At 40.2% G+C, this 24,684-nt stretch overlaps 1 protein-coding gene across 1 annotated transcript in view; it reads right to left on the reverse strand.

Annotated features, from left to right (window-relative positions):
- Positions 1 to 24,684, reverse strand: part of Rme-8 (receptor mediated endocytosis 8) — a 699,549-nt gene that overhangs the window by 82,915 nt on the left and 591,950 nt on the right. Inside the window, exon 46 of the mRNA XM_090387774.1 lies at positions 1,668 to 1,749. Within this exon, the coding sequence (XP_090243900.1) occupies positions 1,668 to 1,749 (82 nt within the window). The remainder of the gene's footprint in view (positions 1 to 1,667; positions 1,750 to 24,684) is intronic.

Raw genomic sequence — 24,684 nt, forward strand, 5'->3', positions numbered from 1 at the left:
GACTTTAATTCAATTCCACCAAGTGTATAAGTTATTTTGGGGTTGCTGTTCCCCAGGTGTAAGAACTTGCATTTTGCTGAATTAAAGCATAGCTGCCACTTTTCTGACCATCCCAGAAGTCTATCTAGGTCACTCTGAAGAAGATCTGCTTGGTGGCAATCATTAACTACGGTACTGATCTTTACATCATCTGCAAGTTTAGACCTCACACCCTCCATCCCTTCATAGAGATCAAGGGAGATATCTTTAAATTATTCCCAGCTCACGAGTGACCTGTCAAAATGGCTAACCAGTTTGTTGAACATGATTTTTCCTTTACAAAACCATGCTGTGTATCCTACAGAATTCCATTTCCATCTAAATGATCCTGAATTTCACCCTTGATCATTGCCTCCATGATTTTCCCTACTAAGTTACACTCCTAGAACCGCCTTTATGTTCCAATTTACACCAATCCAACGGAATCGCTCTCTCCTGTCCAGTGATGCTCTCATAACTAGCCTTAATGGTTCAATGCACTCACTTGCCACCTCCTTTAAGATTATATGGTATATGCCATCAACCACAGGAGTGTTACTCGCCTGTAGGTGTGAAAGTTGTCATTAAATAATCATTTGAAATTTCAATATCATTAATTATATTTTTTTCAACTTCACTTCCATAATATCTCATTGACACAAAGGAGTTTTTTTTATGTTAATATTGATGCAAAGTAACTGTTGAGTAAGGTGGTAGATGACTTTCATCAACCGGTGAAATACCACCACTTTGCTTATTGGAGGCTTGACGTGATGAAACCCATGTTTAGTCTCTAGAGCAAAGTTTCCGGCATCCCCCCACCCCCATACTTCTCCTTCAACCCATGCACGGTACTAAGTACTATAGGTTTTGATACCTTTCATGTTTTGGGTTTCATAAAAAAAAAAAAAAATCTGCAACTTCAGCTATGTTATCTAATACTATCCCACGTCCATTACATAAGGGTCCAATCTGATTTGTCCTTATGTTCTTTGCATTTATATATGTGAAGAATTCCTTGACTGCACTCTTTGCTCTCTCCTAGACTCAGTAAAGATACTATAATGAAAATTATACTTCGCTTAATAAAATGTCTTTCTCCTTTAGAAAAGGATGAACATAATTCAACCATGGAAGACCAACATGGAACAGAACATCAGTGTTCCGCAAATTCTTTACAAAATAAGAAGCTGCCTGACTCCAATGAGATTTTAAAAGATGAACTTGAGTTGGAAATTAATGAAATACTTTTAACTATTTTTGCTAAAAAAGTTCGAAGTCTAGAAAATATGGACTGAGATTGTCTACGATTATCTCAGTACAATAGTACCAGAATAGAATCCGAAAGGGCGTTTTCTGCCACTAATCAAATACTGTATGTACCAAAATTAGATCCTTTTTTTAAACGATCATACTACTGATTGCTTACATATCTTCAGAGCTCACTTTATTCAGACAGGTAGTGTGGATGCTTAAACATAACTAAACTTTGCAGTAACAGTATGTATTTGTTTATTTTTAGAATAACTGTATTTTAACGATTTTTTCCAATACCCCCCACAATGACTGCCTTTAATTACTTTATGAGTAGTTCAAATTCATCATTTGGGAGGTTTCAATATACTTAGATACAAATTTCTGTTACTTACTCTTTTGCTAGCCGTTTAACAACAGCACACACCGATTCTCTTGAATCGTCATTCCAAATTAACTCAGGATTCTCTTGATTAGCTGCAGATAAATAACTTAAAGTTTATACAGATACAAAATAGGGACATTATAAGTTAAAAGGTTTAAAATTTATATATTTTGCATTTATAGTAAACCATCTTTATCTGATGTACGTAGCTTTAAAACAAACTAATGAGAACATAAATATTAATGTGAATATAAATAATTCACTTTAATAAAGATAATGAATTGTGCAGGCATTAGGTTTCAGAGACTTGGGTAACTGATTAATAATCTAGTTATTTCTCTGGCACAAATTTGTATGACATGGAACTATTAAATGGTGAAACACACTAAAAATCACTACAGAATATACACTGAATTATGACCACCCCTATGAAAACTGAATGCGACCCATTGACCACGTGAGGTACAAGAATGCGGAGTTAGTCGACCTATGCAGATAAAGTGTCAGTGGTTCAGTAGGTAGTAAAATTCCGAGCTGGATGGGTAAAAAGAAAGATTTATCAGACTTTGATAGAGGACAGATTGTGGGTGCTGGAAAAGCTGGTGCCTCAATTTCTCAAATGGCTGAACTGGTGGGATGTTTGAGAGCCGCCTTAGTTAAAGAGTACCAGGACTGGCATCAAAATGGTCAAACAAAGACACTATGGCAAACTGCAAAGGTCAGCGAGAGGTTGATGTTAGAGGTGAGTGCCGGGCCCAATGACTAGAGCAGGTGAACAGGCACAGCACTGTTGAAGAGTTGACTACCCAATGCAACGTGGGCCAACCCAGAACAATATCTGGCATGACCATGCATTGCATGCTCACACGTATGGGCTATACCAGCAGACAACCCCCACGGCATCCTCTCCTAACCAAAATTCATCGGCGTAAAAGACTTGGCTGGTGCAAAGAGCATGCAAGTTGGAAGTTAGAAAACTGGAAGGTGTGCTGGTCGGATGACTCACATTATTTACTCCACACCGTCGATGTTCACGTACAGATTCGTCATCGACAACATGAGGCTCTTGATCCATCATGCATGGTATCAAAAGTGCAGGCCGGTGGAGACGGTTGTATGGTGTGGGGCATGTTTCACTGGCAGGAACTTGGTCCTCTGGTGCATGTGGAACAACGTATCAGTAGTTTCCACTATAGTCAACTTCTTGCTGACTGTGTACACCCCACTATGTTACACTTTTCCCGAACGGGATTGGTGTCTTCCAAGATGACAATGCACAAAGCCATCGGGCACTTATTGTGCAGGAATGGTTTGAGGAACACAGTTCTGACTTCCAGCATATCGATTGGGCCTCCGAACTCCCCCGATATCAATCCCATAGAGCACTTATGGGACACTATGGAAAAGCATATCAGGCGTCTGGATACACCAATCACCTCCATACCTGCACTGCTGACCGCATTACACACAGCTTGGTTGGCCATATCTCCTGAATGTTTCCGACATCTACTTGAATCAATGCCACGTCAGATAGCTGCTGTAATGAGAGGGCAAAAGGAGGACCTATGAAGTATTAGGTAGGTGGTCAAAATTCAGTGATCACTCGGTGTAATTTCTAGATGAAACATTATAATAACTATATAATGTATATGAATTCTTCAACAACTTTACTACTTTGTTTTTGTATATAAGCCTATAAATAAAAGATTAACTGAAATAAAACATTAGCAGGACTCATACTTGAAGACAGGACAAGTGCGACAACTTAAAAAACACAATGTGAAATTCAGTTCAGAGTTACATTGTTCTTGGTTGTTGCACTTCTGTCTTCAGGTAAAAAGCCTGTTAATGTTTTATTTTCATTAATCTTTTATTTTACAGAATTCATCACTAACCATGTAACACGCATTGGTTTTACAACTTTCACCATAATTATACAGCTGACTTTTTGCAGTTAAAAAAGTTGGCAACTAGCAGCCAAAATTGCAAGCTATACCCTAACCTGCTAAAATAAAGCTGAATTAGGTTACATTATACAAAAAAAAAAAAAAATAAAAAAGATAAAAAAAAAAAAAAATAAAAAAAGTCTAAATTCAGTGGGAAATAGCAAAAGTTGCAATAGAGTGGTGTTAAATGCACTTTTAACACTTTTAAAATGCACTGCTTCCTTGATGTTTGTGGAGCAATCAGGTATGGACAACGATATTGCCAAGGTGAATGTCTTAGTGTGTGCGCGATGTAAGGAAATGAGGCGACAACTCAGAGCTGTTATGGGCCTATATGAGAGCTCTAAGGACAGGGTGGATACCCTTGAAGGATCTAAATTGAGGGGCAAATCAAGCTCTCAGCTGCCCTCATCAAACCAGAGCTTGCGCTTGATCATCAGGCAATACAGCGGCAACCCCGAAGGCAGGAACTAGTAGTAGTTGGTGATTCTATTCTCAGGAAAACTGGGAACATGCCATGTAAAAAGGACACGTGGAACAGGAACAGGGTATGTCTTCCAGGGGCAAAGGTTGATGATGTGAATTAGCATCCTTGGAATCAGGGGAGGTTCCCACGGACTGGAGATGTGCAAATGTATCCCCAATTCACAAACTGGTATCGAAGGGTGACACCAGTAATTACAGACCAGTTAGTTTAACTTCTGTTCCGGGTAAAATAATGGAGTCACTGGTTAAAGATGCATTGCAGGATCATCTAGACAAGACTGCAGCAATAATTCAGACACAGCATGGGTCTGAATTATCTTGACAAATTATCTTGTCTGACAAATTTGATAGGATATTATGATGTGGTTACAAAGGAACTGGATGCAAAAAATAATTTTGATATCATATATTTGGATTTCAGGAAAGCTTTTGACACTGTTGCACATGGAAGACTATTGTAAAAATTGGAGCAGAATGGTATTAAAGGTAAGTTGCTACAATGGATAAAAGGATGGTTACGTGGGAGAAGACAGGGTGGTAATCAATGGGTGCTGCTCTTCTTGGACTAATGTTATTAGTGGAGTCCCACAGAGTTCGGCGTTAGGTCCACTGTTGTTTTGTATATTTATCAATGATATTGATGAAGGTATATCAGGCTTAATGTCGAAGTTTGCAGATGATACAAAGGTTGGCAGGGTTGTTAATGAAAGTAATGGCAGTGTGCTACTGCAACAGGATCTAGATAATTTGGGCAGATGGGCTAAGAAGTGGCAACAGAAGTTTAACCTTGACAAATGAAAAGTACAGTATAGGGTAGAAGTAACCCCAGAGAAACAAACCAACTGTGTGGTACTACACTTAAGGTGGTAGAAAATGAAAAAGATTTGGGAGTACTTGTGCAGTCAGATATGAAGTTTTCTGAGCAATGCAGACAGGCTGCCAGGGCAGGTCATGGGGTTTTATCAATGATATATAGGAATTTTGCAAGCAGGAAAAAGGAGGTGATTGTCCCTCTGTATAAGGCAATGGTCAGGCGACGCCTTGAGTACCGGGTACAGGTCAGAGGCCTCATTTTAGGAAGGATGTAGATTTGTTTGAGCGTGTACAGAGAAGGACAACAAGATTTGGTGAGGGGAATGGAGGGGTCCTCTTATCAAGAGAGGCTTCAATTCTGCAGATTGCAGTGGCTGGAGACTAGGCACCTGTGCAGTGATCTGATTGAGGTGTATAAGGCCTTGAATGGATTGAGCATGCTGAATTCTGATGGGATCGTTCCACTTGTTCAGATTACGAACCTAGGGGGCATAAATTCAAATTAAGAAAGGACAGATGTAGAATATACAAAGGGTACTAGGAAAGTTTTGCAATACAGCTTTGTTTATTTAATTTTTTCAAAGTAATTTCCTCTACATTCAATACACCTCTCCATCCTCCGAAACCAATCTTTAAACCAGTTCTGCCAAGTTTCACTAGGGAGTAAAGCACACTCGTTGTCCCAAGCCCGTAGAAGGTCCTCATCACTGGAAAACCGCCTCCCTTTTAGCTTCATTTTCACATGCGGGAACAGTGCAAAGTCGCAGGGAGCAAGGTCTGGACTGTAGGGAGGGTGCTCGAGAAGTTTCAGTCCAGTCGTGGTCAAATATTTGGTGCAGGCTTTGACGCGGTGACCCGGAGCATTTTTGTGATGGCGGTACCAGGTGTCCATTCTTGACTTTGGCCGCAGGTTCTTCATAGATCCAATGACTTTAGGCAGGCATTGTTCAGTATACTACTTAGCTGTGACTGTCTTCTGCGTGTCCAAAACGACACGTTCCACAATTCCACTCGATTTGAAAAATACAGCTATCATTTTCTTCTTTACAGATCGGGATTTTCTGACAATTACGGGTGTGTCGTCATCATCAAAGACCCAAACTTTGTTTTGAGGCTTGGTCGGCAGATCGTAATAGCACAGCCAAGTCTCGTCACCTGTCACGATGTTGTTCACATACTGAGATTGTCCCTTATCAAACTTTTTTAACATCTCCCGGCACCAAGTCACACGTCGTGTCATCTGCTCTTCAGTCAGTTGATGCGGCACCAAGAGAGAACAAAGTTTCTTCACGTGCAAATGATCTTGCAGAATCGAACGAATTGCTGGTGCATTTAGGCCCAAAGTATCCTCTATCTGTTGGTAGGTCACTCGCCTGTTTTCGTCAAGCATTTTCCTCACAGCAGTAACGTTTTCCTCCGTAACTGACGTTCGTGGCCTTCCAGGCCTCTCAGAATCCTCCAGAGTGAAATTTCCCCTTTGGAATTCTCTATACCACCTGAATATCGTTGTACGATGTGGACAATCATCACCTAGTGCAAGAGTCATTTCTTCTAAGCACTGGTCTGTGGTTAAACCACGCACGAAATTATACCGCAAAACTGTCCTTATCTCATTTCGTGACCACGATGCCATCGCAAGCACTTTACACTCTCAATACTAATGAATAACTGAGCCCATCGACTTGGCGCGGCAGCTACTATGCACGTATGAACATGTCTCAACATGCAGCAACAAGCAGCTTCCTGTGATTCATTGTTGCGTCATATTGCAAAACTTTCCTAGTACCCTTTGTATGTGCGGAAATTTGCCTTTAGCCAGCAGGTAGTTAATTACTGGAACAAACTTCCATCTGTCGTTGTGGAAGTTGATAGGTTGAATAAATTTAAGGAGGAACTGGACACGCATTTGGAGGGAATGGTGTGATTTTTTTTTTTTTTTTTTGTTAGCTGATGCTGCATAAGCTCATACACTTGCTTTCATGCATCACATGCCACTACTACTACTACGTTGTAGAGTGGATACCATCTTTTAAGGGCACGAAAGGTGATATTGTTGTACACATTGGCACTAATGATAATAAGAGTAGGAGACCGGCAGAATTACTAAACACGTACAGGTCACTGTTGAAAAAAAAAAAAAAAAAGCTGTGAATTAGGGTTGAATTTGAAAGTGTCTGCAATTCTGCCCAGACACGATAGGAGGGAATATATGATGAGAGCCTTGTCGATCAATTCGGCCCTGGAAAGATTGTGCAAGGCACAAGAGGTAGAATTTTTTTTCAGCATGGTCTGTACTTGTTAACAGGAGAGACTGCTTCTACAGGGATGGGATACACTTAAATAGAAAGAGTGCAAGAATATTTGCTGATGCTATCAAGGCAGTGTTACGTGGGTCAGAAAACTACTAGCTTGGGGGAGATACAAGGACTAATAGATTAACAGTAGCCACTGTGCAGAGGTGAAAGTGATTCTTGCACTGCTTCTATTGGAATGAGCAGCAGCCTGGGAAACAAGATGCAGGATATTTCAGAGACTGCTGAGAGTCATTGCGGTACAAGTAAACACATGGGTTTTGTTAGGGTAGCTAAGAATAGCAACAGGTGCATGTATACTATTGATATTATATACTTGGATCTTAGAAAGGCTTTTGATACTGTTGCACATGGAAGACTGCTACACAAATTGGAGCAGTGTGACATTGAAGGCAAATTGCTGCTATGGATAAAGGGGTGGTTGAGGGGGAGAAGACAGAGAGTGGTAATCAATGGACACTGCTCATCGTGGACTAATGTTATTAGTGGAGTCCCTCAGGGCTCAGTGTTGGGTCCATTATTGTTTTCTGTATTTATAAATGATATTGATGATGGTATATCAAGCTTAATGTCCAAGTTTGTAGACGATACAAAGGTTGGCAGGGTTGTCAAGGACACTACTGATACTATGTTGCTGCAACAGGATCTGGAAAGGTTGAGCAGATTGGGCTGAGAGGTGGCAAATGAAGTTTAACATTGACAAATGTAAAGTACTACACATGGGAAACAGCAACCCCAGAGCAACGTATCAACTCTGTGGTACTACACTGACAGTGGTAGAGAATGAAAGGGACTTGGGAGTGGTTGTGCAGGCAGATATGAAGTTCTCTGAGCAGTGCAGACGGGCTGCAAGAGTAGCTCATGGAGTATTGTCAATGATATATAGGAATTTTTCCAGCAGGGATAAGGAGGTGATTATTCCCTTGTATAAGGCAATGGTCAGGCCACATCTAGAGTACTGTATACAGGTCTGGAGGCCTCATTTCAAGAAGGATGTAGAGCTGCTGGAACGAGTACAGAGAAGGGCAACAAGATTAGTGAATGGAACAAAGGGGTGCTCTTACGAAGAAAGGCTTAAGTTTTGCAAATTACAGTGTCTGGAGACTAGGCACCAGCGAGGTGATCTGATAGAGGTGTATAAAGCCTTGAATGGTTTGAGCAAGCTCAATGCTGATGGGATTCTTCCTCTAGCTCATAATAATCACCTGAGAGGCCATAAATGCAAATTGAGGAAAGACAGATGTAGGATAGACGTGCCGAAATTTGCCTTTAGCCAGCGGGTGGTTGGTTGGTGGAACAGACTTCCAACCCTTGTGGTGGAGGTTGATAGCCTAAATAAGTTTAAGGCTCAGCTGGACAGGTATTTTGAACGAACAGAGGGGTGAAGTGGAAGTGAGTTTTTTTTTTTTTTTTTGGCTGATGCTGCATAAGCTCACTTTCTTGCATCAAATGCCTCTACTAATGCTAATACTAATACTTGCATGTACACCGATGCTAGGAGTTTGGTAAAAAAATTTGAGGTATTGCTCAAAACATCAAAGGCAGATATTTTTGGGATATCAGAGACTTGGTGTCACACAGGTATAAGGAATGAAGAACTGGAATTTGGGAAGTACAAGGTGTACAGGAAGGATAGACAGGATAGGAAGGGAGGAGAGGTTATGCTATTAGTTAAGAAACATAAAATCTAAGGAAGTGCATCCAATTGATGTTGGTGGACAATGCAATGTTGAGTCTGTTTGGTGTGCCATAAGCACTGGGAAAGGAAAAAGTAGAATAGGTGTGTATTATAGGCCTAATGACTTTGATGAGTATAATAAGAAACTGTACAGGGAAATAGAGAGGGCCAATAAATCAGAGAGTCTTATAATGGGGGATTTTAATTTCCCAGATACTGACTGGAAATTGTGGTTTGGCCACTCACACACACACACACTAGCAAGGCTTTTCTGGATTTATTGGATGATTGTTTTCTACATCAGCATATTCAGCAGCAAACTAGAGGGAGTAATATTCTAGATCTGATTATCAGTAGTGATTCTTTGTGCATTAAGAATCTGCAGATAAAGGAACCACTATGTGGCAGTGATCACAGTGTGCTGAAGTGGGATTTACTCAAAGAGGTAACTGACATCAGGGGTAAATGGAAGGGTTTTTGCTTTCGTAGAGGTGACAACGGTGGTCTGAGACAGTATTTAAATTCTATACGGTGGGAACAACTGATGATGTTACCAACAGCAAATTCAAAATGGGAAGCATTCAAAGAATTTATCTTGGAAGCTACTAGGCTTTACATACCAACTAAAAATATTGTTCAAGGTTTAGGCCTAAATGGATGTCAGATGAACTAATGAAACAAATGGCAGAGAAGAAAAATGCGTAGGATACATAAATGAATGGGTGACATGGAAGCCTACGATAGATATAAGCTGGTCTGCAACCAAGTCACAAAGGAGCTTAGTCAGGTGAAGGGAGATTTAAGAGAAATCTTTGGCAAAGGATGCAAAGCAAAACAGCAAAGAGTTCATTACTTATGTAAACTCTGGAAGAAAGGGGATGAATCAGATTGGTCCATTGATATTGATGGTTCAACTGTTGATGATCCTGCTCGGGTAGCTAACAAACTAAATGAATATTTTGCATCTACATTCACACATTAGGAGTTATTCAGGGAAGGGAATGCCAGTGGTGAGTTAAATTCTGGCAGTGAGCTAGATGATTTTGTAATAACAGAGAGGAAAGTGGAGGAGAAATTGTTGAAGATAAACATAAAAAAGGCACTCGGAGTGGAAAGGATCTATCCAGTTATATTAAAGGAGGCAGCAAAGGAAGTAAGCGAACCCTTAGTCATAATTATGAGAGCTTCTTTGGACTCAGGGGAGGTACCCATGGACTGGAGATGTGCAAATGTGACCCCAATTCACAAAGGATATAGCTCGGACAGTTAAAGCACAGTTAGAGCTCGGACACAGCATGGTTTTGTTAAGGGAAGGTCTTGCCTGACCAATTTGATTGGATACTATTATGTGGTGACAAAGGAACTGGATGCAGGGAATAACTTTGATATCATATATTTGGATCTTAGAAAGGCTTTTGATACTGTTGCACATGGAAGACTGCTGCACAAATTGGAGCAGTGTGGCATTGGAGGCAAGTTGCTGCTATGGATAAAGGGATGGTTGAGTGGGAGAAGACAAAGAATGGTAATCAATGGACACTGCTCATCGTGGACTAATGTTATTGGTGGAGCCACTCAGGGTTCAGTGTTGGGTCCATTGTTGTTTTATGAATTTATAAATGATATTGATGATGGTATATCAAGCTTAATGTCCAAGTTTGCAGATGATACAAAGGTTGGCAGGATTGTTAAGGATACTTATGATAGTACGCTGCTGCAACAGAATCTAGAAAAGTTGAGCAGATGGGCTGAGAGGTTACAAATGAAGTTTAACATTGACAAATGTTAAGTACTACATATGGGAAGCAGTAACCCCAGAGTGACGTATTAACTCTGTGGTACTACACTGACAGTGGTAGAGAACGAAAAGGACCTGGGGTAATTGTGCAGGCAGATATGAAGTTTTTTGGGCAGCGCAGACGGTCTGCAAGAGTAGCTCATAGTGTCTTGTCGATGATATACAGGAATTTTTCTAGCAGAGATGAGATGGTGATTATCCCCTTGTATAAGGCAATGGTCAGGCTACACCTTGTATACAGATCTGGAGGCCTCATTTTAAGAAGGATGTTGATCTGTTGGAACGTGTACAGAGAAGGGCAACAAGATTAGTGAATGAAACAAAGGGTTGCTCTTACGAAGAAAGGCTTAAATATTGCAAATTACAGTGTCTGGAGACTAGGCACCTGTGAGGTGATTGAGGTGTATAAAGCCTTGAATGGTCTGAGCATACTCAATGCTGATGGGATTCTTCCTCTTGCTCAGAACAATCACCTGAGAGGGCATAAATTCAAATTGAGGAAAGACAAATGTAGGATAGATGTGCGGAAGTTTGCCTTTAGGCAGTGGGTAGTTGGTTGGTGGAACAGACTTCCATCACTTGTTTTTTTTTTTGTTTGTTATTTGGTTTTTAGGAGTATTAGCAACTAAGGCCATATTGCTCCAGGAATATGCGGTGGTCATTCACAAGGTAGTGTGCTACTGAATGGCAACTGGTACTCCTAATATAGTTACACTAAAGAAAAATTTAAAATCTAGGTTTCTGAAAATTCATTTTCAGCATAGAGAACAGTCGGTGGATTTTTGGCTGCTGTAAAGTGAGAAGTATTTTTAAATTTTTACCATATTCTCGTTATTTAACACAATACGTTGTGTTTTACAGAGATATTAAATAGGTTAAGAAGCGTTCTTTAGCTTCTTATGTTGAATTTAACTAGCGATTTTTGGAAGATACAACTCCCGGTGGTGGCGCCAGTATTGTTGAACTAGCCGCCATATTGTAGTTGATAACAAATAATGTAACGTACATATTGTATATCTCGAACTGATAGCGTGAGGTATAAAATAAAACTGGATAGCGCAATAAGAAGCACTGTATTAGGAATCTGTTAGTTTATTATAGTATTATCAATTAATAAAAAATAATATTAATCTTATTAAAATTCGTTGTTAATTAAATTGTATTTAAACGGAAATCATAACCCATACTCGAGGTGCGAAGCAAAGATCACAGACTAGCGAGAGTGCTGTGACTTGGGGGAGAAACAAGGGGGGGCGATTCTCCAACGTATCACAGTCTCAAAAAATGTGCAAAATGTGAAATTTATGCCAACCTTTCTAAAACAGGACATGATCTAGCCGAGGAAGATGCCTTTGTGTGTACTAGTTGTCTAGAGTGTCAAGAAATTAGGTGCCAACTCAGCATTCTGATGGGTGTCTATGAGGGCTTGAGGTGTAGGGTAAATGCCCTCAAAGAAGTTAATATGAGGGGCTCCATCAAGCTCTCAGCTGGCCAGCTCAACAGTAGAGTTCACTCCTGTGCGTCAAGCAAGACACCCCAAGGCAGAATGTGCTGGTCCCAGAGGAACTAGTTATTGTTGGTGACTCTATTGTCAGGGAGATGGGGAATATACTATGCAAGAAGGATAGGTGGAACAGGACCAGGATACATCTGCCAGGGGGCAAAAGTTGACGATGTTGTAGAGCAGATATCATCTTTTAAGGGCACAAAAGGTGATGATATTGTTGTTGTAGTACACGTTGAAACTAATGACATTAAGAGTAAGAGATCTGCAGATTTACTCAACAAGTACAGGTCAATATTTAAAAAAAGTCGCGAGTTAAGGTTGTATGCAAAAGTGTTTGCAATTCTGCCGATACAATAGGAGGGAGTATATGATGAGAGCCTTGATCGATTCGGCCCTGGAGAGATTGTGTAAGGCTCAAGGGGTAGAATTTTTTTCAGCCTGGTCTGTGCTTGTTGACAGGAGAGACTGCTTCTACAGGGATGGGGTACACTTAAATACAAAGGGTGCAAGAATATTTGCTGATGTTATGGAGGCAGTGTTAGGTGGGTTGGAAAACTGCTAGCTTGGGGGGGGATACACAGACTATAAGGTTAACAGTGACTGCAGGCAGAGGCAAAAGTGATTCTTGCACTGCTTCTATTGGAATGAGCAGCAGCCTGGAAAGCAAGGTAATGGAGATTTCCAGGACTGCTGGCAGTCATAGTGGAACAAGTGAATACATGGGCTGTGTTAGGGTAACTAAGAGTAGGAACAGGTGCATGTATACTTGCATGTACACCAATGCTTGGAGTATAGTTAATAAATTTTATGAGCTCGAAGTGCTAATCAAGACATCAAAGGCAGATATTGTTGAGATATCAGAGATGTGATGTAACTAGCATTAGTATAGGCATACGATGCAATAAAGTAAGCTTATGCAGCATCAGCAAAAAAAAAAAAAAAAAGCTCCGATTTCACCCCTCCGTTCTTTCCAAGTACCTGTGCAGCTCATCCTTAAATTTATTTAGGCTATCAACTTCTACAACAAAGGATGGAAGTCTGTTTCACCAACCAACCACCCGCTTGCTAAAGGCAAACTTCCGCACATCTATCCTACATCTGTCCTTTCTCAATTTGAATTTATGCCCTCTCAAATGATTATTCTGAGCAAGAGGAAGAATTCCATCACCATTGAGCATGCTCAAATAGATATAAGCAGTGCAGAATTGGAATTTCAGGAGTAAAATGTGTGCAGAAAGGATAGACAGGACAGGAAGGGAGGAGGGGTTATGCTGTTAGTTAAGAAACACAAAATCTTAGGAAGTGCATTCAATTGATGTTGGTGGACAATGCAGTGTTGAGTCTGTTTGAAAGGGATGAATCAGTTTGGTGTGAAATAACAACTGGGAAAGGAAAAATGAGAGTAGGTGCATGTTATAGGCCTATAATTTAATGAATTTGATGAGTATATTGAGCAATTGTGCAGAGAAATAGAGTGGGCCAGTAAATCAGAATGTCTTATAATGGGGGATTTTCACTTTCCAGATATTGACTGGAATTTGTGTATTAGTCACTCACTCACACACTTGCAAGACTTTTGTGGATTTATTGGATGAATGTTTTCTACAGCAACTTGTTTGAGAGGCAACCAGAGGGAGTAATACTCTTGATCTGATTATCAGCAGTGATTATTCATGCATTAAGAATCTGCAGATAAAGGACCCACTGGGTGACAGTGATCACAATGTACTTATGTGGGAATTACTTAAAGATGTAACTACCATCAAGGCTACAGGGAAGGGATTTTGCTTTTGTAAAGTTGACTACAGAAGTCTCAGACAGTTTTTAAATTCTGTACAGTGGGATCAACTGATGATGTTACCAACGTTGAATTCTAAATGGGAAGCCTTCAGGGACTTAATTTTAGAGGCTACTAGGCTTTCCAACTAAGAAATACTGTTTAAGGTTTAGGCCTAAATGGATGTCAGATGAATTAATGAGGCTCGTGGCAGAGAAGAAGAAGAATGCATGGGATGTATATAAAATATCAGGTGGCACATTAGCCTATTGCAGGTATAAAGTAGTCTGTAATCAAGTGACAAATGAGGTTAGGCAGGCAAAGGCAGATTACAAGAAATCTTTGGCAAAGGATGCAAAGAAAAACAGCAAAGAGCTCTTTACTTATGTGAACTCTAGATAGAAAGGGATGAATCAGATTCAACCATTTAACATAGATGGGTTGACTATTGATGATCATGCTCAGGTAGCTGGTAAACTGAATAAGTATTTTGCATCTACATTCACGCATGAGGAGTCATTCAATGAGGGGAGTGCCAGAAGTTTATCAAATGCTAATAGGGAGCTAAGTGATTTTGTAATAACTCAGAGCAAAGTGAAGGAGAAATTGTTGAACTTAAACATAAGGAAGGCACCTAGGGTGGACGGGAGCGATCTATCCAGTTATATTAAAGGAGGCAGCAAAGGAAGTAAGCAAACCCTTAGCCATAATTATGAGAGCTTCCTGGGACTCAGGGGAAGTCCCCATGGGCTGCAGGTGTGCAAATGTATCACCAATTCACAAAGGAGGTTCGAAAGGTGACACAAGTATCCACAGACCTGTTAGTTTAACTTGTGTTCTGAGGAAAATAATGGAATCACTGGTTAAAGAAGCATTGCAGGATCACCTAGACAAGACTGCAGTAATAGTTAAGACATAGCATGTGTTTGTTAAAGGGACTCAGGGTAAATTCCCTGAATGCCAAAAATAATTTTGATATCATATACTTGGATTTCAGGAAAGCTTTTGATACTTTTGCACATGGAAGACTGCTGTACAGATTGGAGGGTTATGGCATTAAGTGTAAGTTTTTACAATGGATAAAGGGATGGTTGAGTGGCAGACGACAGAGAGTGGTAACCAATGAACAATGCTCTTCATGGAGTTCCCCAGGGTTCAGTGATGGACTCGTTGTTTTGTATATTTATCATGATATTGATGAAGCTACATCAGGTTTAATGTCCAAGTTTGCAGATGATACAAAGGTTCGCAGGGTTGTTAACAACAGTACAGACAGTACGATACTCCATATGGATCTAGATAAGTTGGGCAAATGGGCTGAGAAGCGGCAACTGAGGTTTAACATTGACAAATGCAAAGTAGTGCATATGGTAGCAATAACCAAAGAGAAACGTACCATCTGTGTTATACTTCACTCAGGGAAGTGGAAAGTGAAAAAGACCTGGGGCGGGGGTAATTGTGCAGTCAAATATTAAGTTTGCTGAGCAGTGCAGCCAGGCTGCCAGGGCAGGTCATGGAGTCTTGTCAATGATATATAGGAATTTTGCTAGCAGGGACTGGGAGGTGATTATCCCGTTATTATACAAGGCAATGGTCAGGCCACTCCTAGAGTACTGTGTACTCTAGAGGCCTCATTTTAGGAAGGATGTAGAGTTGTTAGAACAAAGACGTACAAAGTACGTCTTTGTTCAGAGTACAAAGACGGGCAACAAGATTGGTAAGGGAAACAAAGGGGTGCTCTTGCCAAGAAAGGCTTAAGTTCTGCAAATTGCAGCAACTGGAGAGTAGGCACCTGCAAGGTGGTAGTAGTAGTAGCATGTGATGCAAGAAAGCAAGTGTATGAGCTTATGCAGTATCAGTCAAAAAAATAAATAAATAAATAATTACAAAACAATTCCCTCTAAATGTTCGTCCAGTTCCCCCTTAAATTTATTCAACCTATCAACTTCCAAAATGACAGATGGAAGTTTGTTCCAGCAATTAATCACCAGCTGGCTAAAGACAAATTTCCATACATCTATTCTACATCTGTCTTTCAATTTGAATTTATGCCCCCTTGGGTTTGTAATCTGAACAACTGGGAGAATCCCATCAGAATTCAGTGTGCTAAACCCATTCAAGGCCTTGTAAACCTCAATCAGATCACCTCACAGGTGCGTAGTCTCCAGCCGTTGCAATTTGCAGAAACTTAAGCCTCTCTTGGTAAGAGGATCCCTTCATTCCCCTCACCAATCTTGTTGCCCTTCTCTGTACATGCTCAAGCAAATCTACATCCTTCCTTAAATGAGGCCTCCAGACCTGAACGTAGTACTCAAGGCGTGGCCTGACCATTGCCTTATATAGAGGGAGAACCACCTCCTTTTCCCTGCTAGCAAAATTTCTATATATCATTGATAAAACCCCATGACCTGCCCTGGCAGCCTGTCTGCAGTGCTCAGAAAACTTCATATCTGACTGCACAATTACACCAGGGTCTTTTTCATTTTCTACCACCTTAAGTGTAGTACCACACAGTTGATATGTTTCTCTGGGGTTACTTCTACCCATATGCAGTACTTTGCATTTGTAAAGGTTAAACTTCAGTTGCCACTTCTTAGCCTTCTAATTCTAAAAATTTCTAAAAATTCTTATACTACTAAAAGAGCTAAAACAGTAATGTCTATATTTAGGTGGGTTTAAAAACTGCTAGCCTGTGGGGATTCACAGACTAATAGATTAATAGTAGCTGCAGGCAGAAGTGAAAGTGATTCTTGCACTGCTTCTATTGAAATAAATAGCAGTTTGGAAAGCAAGTGCTGGGGATTTCAAGGACTCGTGGCAGTCATCATGGAACAAGTAAATATATGGGCTATGTTTTAGGGTAACTAAGAGAAAGAACAGGTGCATGTTTACTTGCATGTACATAAATAAATTTGATAAATTTGAAGTCATCAAACACACACACACTGTAAGGATATCGGGTACATGGCATCAGTCAGATGTAAGGGATGCAGAATTTGAATATGGGGAATGCAATGTGCATAGCAAATAAATTTCGTGAATTTGAGGTGCTACTCAAGACATCTTTAAAGGCAGATATTGTTGCAATATCAGAGACATGGTATCACACAGATATAAGGAATAAAGAATTGGAATTTTGGGGAGTACAAAGTGTACAGAAAGGATAAAGAGGATAGGAAGGGAGGAGGAAGTTATACTGTTAATTAAGAAACACAAAATCAATCTAAGGAAGTGCATCCAGTTGACATGGGGTGTCAACTGGATGAACAGTGCAATGTTGAGTAAGTTTGGTGTGACATAAGCACCGGAAAAGCAAAATTGAGGAGTGTTTTATAGGCCTAATGACTCTGATGAGAAAACGAACAACTGTACAGAGGAATAGTGTGGGCCAGCAAATCAGATTGTCTTATAATGGGAGATTTTAACTTTCCAAATATAAACTGAAACTTGTGGGTTGGTCACAAGCAGACTAACAAGACATTTGTGGATTTGTTGGATGACTGTTCAAGAGGCAGCCAGAAGGAGTAATACTCTTGATCTGATTATCAGCAGTGATTATTCATGCATTTAGAATCTGCATGATAAAGGAACCACTAGGTGGCAGTAATCACAGTGTACTGATACGGAATTTACTCAAAGATGTAACTTCCATCAGGGGTAAAGGGTAAACGTGGTAAAGGTTTTTGCTTGGTAAACGTGACTGTAAAGATAAAGATGGTAAAGGTAACAGTAGTCTCAGACATTTTTTAAATTCTATACAGTTAGATAACTGATAATGTTAAAAAACAGCAAATTCTAAATTGGAAGAATTCAAGGAATTAATTTGGAATCTACTAGGCTTTTTATACCATCTAAGAAATACTATTCAAGGTTTAGGCATAAATGGATGTCAGATTAACTAATGAGACTCGTGTCACAGAATAAAAATGCATAGTATGCATATAAATTATTATGCGACAAAGAAGCCTATGGTAGATATAAGCTGGTCAGTAATCAAGTCACAAAGAAGGTTAGGCAAGCGAAAGCATATTATTAGAAATCTTTTAAAAAGAATGCTTGGAAAAACAGCAAGGACTTTTTGATTTATATACACTCTAGATGGAAGGAATAGAATCAGATTGGTTCACTTGATATCGATGGTTTGACTGTTGACGATCCTGCTCAGACAGCTGACAAACTGAATAAGTATTTTGCATCTACATTCAAGGATATGTTGAGGAATTCTGTAGGGAAGTGTAGGACAAAAGCTTATAAAATTCTAGCAGGGGTCTTAAAAGATCTTGTAATAACTGAGAGCAAAGTGGAGGAGCTAAACATAAGAAAACACTTGGGGTGGATGGGATGTATCCAGCTATATTAAAGGAGGCAGATATTTGGATTTCAGAAAAGATTTTGATACTGTTGCACATGGAAGACTACTGTACAAATAGGAAGAGTATGGCATTAGGGGCAAGTTCCTGCTCTGGAGAAAGGGATGGTTACGTGGGAGAAGACAGAGTGGTAATCAACGGGCACTGCTCTTCATGGACTATGTTATTATTGGAGTCCCCAAGGTTCGTTATTGAGCCCATTGCTGTTTTTTGTATTTATCGATTATATTGATGAAGATATATCAAGCTTAATGTCCAAGTTTTCAGATGATAAGAAGGTTGGCAGGGTTGTTAATGACAGCACGGCTACTTCAACAGGATCTAGAAAAGTTGGGTAGACTGGCAGAGAGGTGGCAAGCAAAGTTTAACAATGACAAATGCAAAGTGCTGCATACGGGTAGCAGTAACCACAGAGTAAAGAACCAACTGTGCAGTGCTACGCTCAGGTTAGTGGAGAATGAAAAAGACCTGAGGATAATTGGACAGTCAGATATGAAGTTTTCTATGCAGTGCAGACTGGTTTTAAGAGTAGCTCATAGGGCCTTGTCAATGATATACACGAATTTTTGTAGCATGGATATGGAGGTGTGATTATCCCCTTGTATAAGGCAATGGTGAGGCCGCCGCCGCGTCAAGTACTGTGTACAAGTATAGCATTATACAAGTATAGCATAATTTTAGGACAGATGTAGAGCTACTCGTACAAGTACAGAGAAGGTCAATGAGATTAGTGAGTGGAAAAAAGGGTACTGAGAAAGGTTTAAATTGTGCAAATTGCAGCATCTAGAGACTAGGCACCTTTGAGGTGATCTGATCTAGATGTGCAAGGCTTTGAATGGTTTGAGCATTTTTATTTGTTATTTGGTTTTTTTTTTTTTTTAGGAGCATTAGCTCCAGGGGTAGTTGTGCAGGCAGATATGAAGTTTTCTGAGCAGTGCAGACGGGCTGCAAGAGTAGCTCGTGGTGTATTGTCGATGATATATAGGAATTTTTCTAGCAGGGATAAGGAGGTGATTATTCCCTTGTATAAGGCAACGGTCAGGCCACACCTAGAGTACTGTATACAGGTCTGGAGGCCTCATTTCAAGAAGGATGTAGAGATGCTGGAACGAGTACAGAGAAGGGCAACAAGATTGGTGAATGGAACAAAGGGGTGTTCTTACGAAGAAAGGCTTAAGTTTTGCAAATTACAGTGTCTGGAGACTAGGCACCAGCGAGGTGATCTGATAGAGGTGTATAAAGCCTTGAATGGTTTGAGCATGCTCAATGCTGACGGGATTCTTCCTCTTGCTCAGAATAATCACCTGAGAGGGCATAAATTCAAATTGAGGAAAGACAGATGTAGGATAGACGTGAGGAAATTTGCCTTTAGCCAACGGGTGGTTGGTTGGTTGGTGGAACAGACTTAAATCCCTTGTTGTGGAAGTTGATAGCCTAAATAAGTTTAAGGCTCAGCTGGACAGGTATTTTGAACGAACAGAGGGGTGAAGTGGAAGTGGTTATTTTTTATTTATTTATTTATTTTTTTTTTTTTTTGGCTGATGCTGCACAAGCTTGCTTTCTTGCATCAAATGCCTCTACTAATGCTAATGCTAATATGCGTTGGTCATTCCCTGATCTTTCCGCATCCTCTGTATTTAGTGGTCACGGGCTCGAACCCCGGTCTAATCAAGAAGCGTGTGCTACGCACTGCTGCTCCTGCCCACCTGGCTACGGAGGCGCCTGGTTTGAGCCGACGCGATGGGATTCTTTCTCTTGCTCAGATTACAAATCTGAGGTGGGATAAATTCAAATTGAGGAAAGGCAGTTGTTGTAGTTGTAGAATAAATGTGCGGAAATTTGCCTTTAGTCAGTGGGTGGTTGATCGTTGGAACAAACTTTTGGACTGAAATTGAAAGGGTTGTTTTTTTTTTGGCTGAGTTGTTTAAGCTTGTCATGTGCTTCTACTAAAGCTAATTATAATATAATGAAAATGCTAATTATATATTTATACATACACACACACATACATATATATAAATATGCTCATTATAAAAAAATAGGTATAAAAATTGTGAATGTTTTATGTGAATCAAAAAAAAGATTTAACTCACCAATAATGTCAACCTGGAAATGATCATAGGAGTATGGATTAGAGATGTGGATCCTCGTGAAGGTCTTATTGGGACATTATCCTCTGAGTGACTAAACAATAAGGTGGATTACATGTTGAAAGCATGGAATCCATCTTATTGTTCAGTGACTGAAGGGAATCATCAAATTTTCTGGGAGGGAAATTTTTATCAGTGTAGCCCACTCTAATAGGTAGACAGAATCTATTTTGTAGAGACATTATAGACATGAAGAGAGATGGTGTGAAGGGTTCTTTGCAGATATCATTTGGGATTCATAGAACCTGCTAGTTAGAGGAGACAGGGATAATATAGACGCTTGTTTATCTGTTGATATGGGCCCAAAGAAAATCTTCGACACATCAACTCTTGTTTGTTGAAAACTGATATTCACAAGATGTAACAAGAGTGTTGCAGGCAAGATGTAAAGAGTGAAGTTTCAAATGAATGGGAAGCTACAGTAATACCAGGGAAACAAGCTTAAATAAATTCAAAGGGGGTGTCAGGGTAGTAAACTATACAATACTCAATCTTAACAGTGACTACAGTAATGTTAGGAGTGTTGAAAATAAAGTAAGTGAATTTGAACTGATTAGGGCAACTAATGCTGACAGGGCTCGTCAGTAAAATGAATGAGTTTGAACTCCTGGTTAGGTCAACTAATTCTGATATAATGGCGCTAAAGGAAACAAATTAACATCCAGAAATAGGGACTGATGAGTTTCACTCTGGTATGAATTATTTAAATTTCTGGTATGAATTTCTAAAAATTATTTAGAAAGGATAAGTAAGATAGAAGGGGTGGAGCTCATGTTTCTTACCAAAAGCAGCCAGAGTGCAAAAGCTTTCATTCGGACCTAACATGGGTCAGCATAGTATCTATGTGGTGTGAAGTAGTGAAGCCTATGATGAGAGCCCTCTACATGAAGATGAAATGGGTGGGCATGTATTGGTACTTGAGACTGTCACAGACATTCTCTCAGATATGCCAGACAAGTTGTGCTTGCTACCTGGGAGTCTAAAATGTTGGTGGAACTGATATTTCGGTGACACTTAAGTCAAGTGGACTTAATTTTGGCGAAGTCTGGATGGTCTGTGAGTAACCCTGGGTATAACCCCCATGCACTAAGCACATTGTGGGTGTGAACCAACGCAAGCAGGGGTCAAGGTGTGGCACCCACACCACATGCAGGAATGCCACCCCTTTGTGTTACCAGGCAATACTAGGTGGTAAATGATTCTCATCAAATGGTGCAAAACTATGACTCTGCTTACTGGAGACTTCAGCCAAGAATAAAGCTGACTTGCTAGCATCCAATTTTTCTTCCAACTCATGTATTAATGAGCTTGGTAAAACACTTCCCACCATTCCCAACATGCTTAGTTCAATGCCTCCTGCGGTCTTCCGTCAAAAGGATGTCAGAAGGATTTTGACGAATCTTGATGCTAAGAAAGCTCCAGGTCTTGATGGTATTTCTCAACTTGTTCTAAAAACCTGTGCTCCTAAACTTACTCCTGTTCTTTGCTACCTTTTTTTTACTTTCTCATTCCAAAGGTGTTTTTCTTCCTGCTTGGAAATTTGTTCATATCCAGCCAGTTCCTAAAAAGGGTGACAAATTCCTCCCATCCAATTATCGTCCCATTGCAATTACTTGTACTCTTTCTAAAGTAATGGAGAAATCAATTAACAGCCAACTTAAACTACCTATAAACCTTCCGCTTGATCAACGATCACCAGTATGGATTCTGTCAGTGTCAATGCACTGGTGGTATTCTGGCTTATGTTACCCATTTATGGACAAATTCAATGGAAAAGTTCAGTGAAACGCAAACAGTGGCTCTTGACATCTCAAAGGCTTTCGGTTGTGTTTGGCATAAAGGTCTTCTAAAGAAGCTTCCATCAAATGGTTTGCCAATTGATTTTTGTAACTGGTTATCCAGTTTTCTCTCTGATCGCAAACAGAGGGTGATGGTAGACGGCTCTCTGTCTTCTTACTTCTCAACTAATGCTGGTGTCCCCCAAGGTTCAGTTCTTTCCCCCTAGTCTTTTCCTCTTGTATATTAATAACCTTCCATTGGCTGGAAATCCCATCCATAGTTTTGCCGATGATAGCACATTGCATTTCACTTTCCATTTTGAGAAACCTTGCCCTGCTTAATCAGCTTCAACTTCTCGAATATCCACTACCAATTCCTTAAATGCTGATCTCCAGGTAATTTTCCAGTGGGACAAAGACAACTTAGTTGATTTCAGTCCTTCTAAAACTTAGTCTTTTCTTATATCCCGCAAAAAGGATTCTTCTGCTCCTATGCTTATCTTTGGTGACACTCCGATTTCTAGGAAAAATGATATATTTTTTTTTTTTTTTTTAATGAGAACCCCAAACACGAGAGGTATTAGAACCTATAGTACTTAGTACCGTGCTTGGGTTTGAGGTTAAGAAGACGAAAGAAGATATTTGTTGACATTGGACTTGAACTTCTGTAAATTGTAATTTTCAGGAAATACGTATGAAGGAAGGTTGTTCCAGAAAACGGCAGTTGAATGAATAAATGAGGAAGATGAAAAGTTGGTTCTGTGGGTTTGAAGTTGGACAGTAAATGGATGTTGGCTGGTGGCGGCACGTGTTCGGACTGTTTTGAAAGAGAGAGCAGGAATTATAGACGCCAATTCAGAAGAACAGTGCCCATGGAAGTATCTGTAGAAGAGGCATGCAGCAGAAACAATGCGTCTATGAGAAAGCGAGTGGAGAGATTCTGTCAGAGATGAATCATTAATTAACCTAACTGCCCTCTTCTGAATGGAATCAAGAAGCCGGAGAGAGGTTTTGGGGGCACCACCCCAGATATGGGAACAATATTCCATGGCAGGGCGAATTTGCGATTTATACAGAGTGAGAAGCTGTTTGGAAGAAAAGTAATGCCGAGAGCGAAAGAGAAAACCAAGTTTTTTAGATGCAGAGGAAGCAATATTTGTAATGTGCTTGTGCCAAGAGAGATTAGAAGTCAGGGTAATCCCCAAAAGAGATATATCATTTTGCCTAGAAATCGGAGTGTCACTAAAGATAAGCATAGGAGTAGAAGAATCCTTTTTGCGAGATATAAGACAAGACTGAGTTTTAGAAGGGTTGAAATCAACTAAGTTGTCTTTGCCCCACTGGAGAATTACCTGAAGATCGGCATTTAAGGAATTGGTAGCAGATTTTCGAGAAGTTGAAGCTGATTGAGCAGGACAAGGTTTCTCAAAATGGAAAGTTGAATGCAATGTGCTATCATCGGCAAAACTATGGATAGGATTTCCAGTTAATGGAAGAAGGTCACTGATATACAAGAGGAAAAGAGTGCGGGAAAGAACTGAACCTTGGGGTACACCGGCAATAGTGGAGAAGTTAGAAGACAGAGAGCCATCTACCCTCAGAGATCAGAGAGAAAACTGGATAACCAATTACTAAAAACAGTTGGCAAACCATAAGATGGAAGCTTGTTTAGAAGACCTTTATGCCAAACACGATCAAAAGCCTTTGAGATGTCAAGAGCAACTACTTGTGTTTCACCGAACCTTTCCATTGAATTAGTCCATAAATGGGTAACATAAGCCAGAATATCTCCAGTGGATCAACACTGACGGAATCCATACTGGTGATCGTTGATCAGACGGAAGGTTTCTAGGTAGTTTAAGAGTTGGCGGTTAATTGATTTCTCCATTACTTTAGAAAGAGTAGAAGTAATAGCAAATGGAGGGATTTGTCACCCTTTTTAGGAACTGGCTCGATATGAGCAAATTTCCAAGCAGAAGGAAAAACACCTTTGGAATAAGAAAGTGAAAAAAGGCGGCAAAGAATAGGAGTAAGTTCAGGAGCACAGGTTTTGAGAACAAGTGGAGAAATACCATCAGGACCTGGAGCTTTCTTAGCATCAAGATTCATCAAAATCCTTCTGATATCCTTTTGACGGAAGACCACAGGAGGCATTGAATGGAGCGTGTTGGGAATGGTGGGAGGTGTTTTACCAAGATCATTAATACATGAGCTGGAAGAAAAATGGGATGCTAGCAGGTCAGCTTTATCCTTGGCTGAAGTGGCAACAGAACCATCTGGTTTGGACAGAGGTGGGAGCAAAGATGGGCAAAAGTTGCGGCCAATAGCTTTGGCAAGAGACCAGAATGCTCGGCTACCATTAGGGCAAGAAGCAAGTTTTCTACTCTTAGCCTGTTCAAACTCTAGTTTGGA

Source organism: Mastigoproctus giganteus, chromosome 13 (genome assembly GCF_048544385.1).
Source record: "Mastigoproctus giganteus isolate SK-2022 chromosome 13, ASM4854438v1, whole genome shotgun sequence".
Classification (NCBI taxonomy): domain Eukaryota; kingdom Metazoa; phylum Arthropoda; class Arachnida; order Uropygi; family Thelyphonidae; genus Mastigoproctus; species Mastigoproctus giganteus.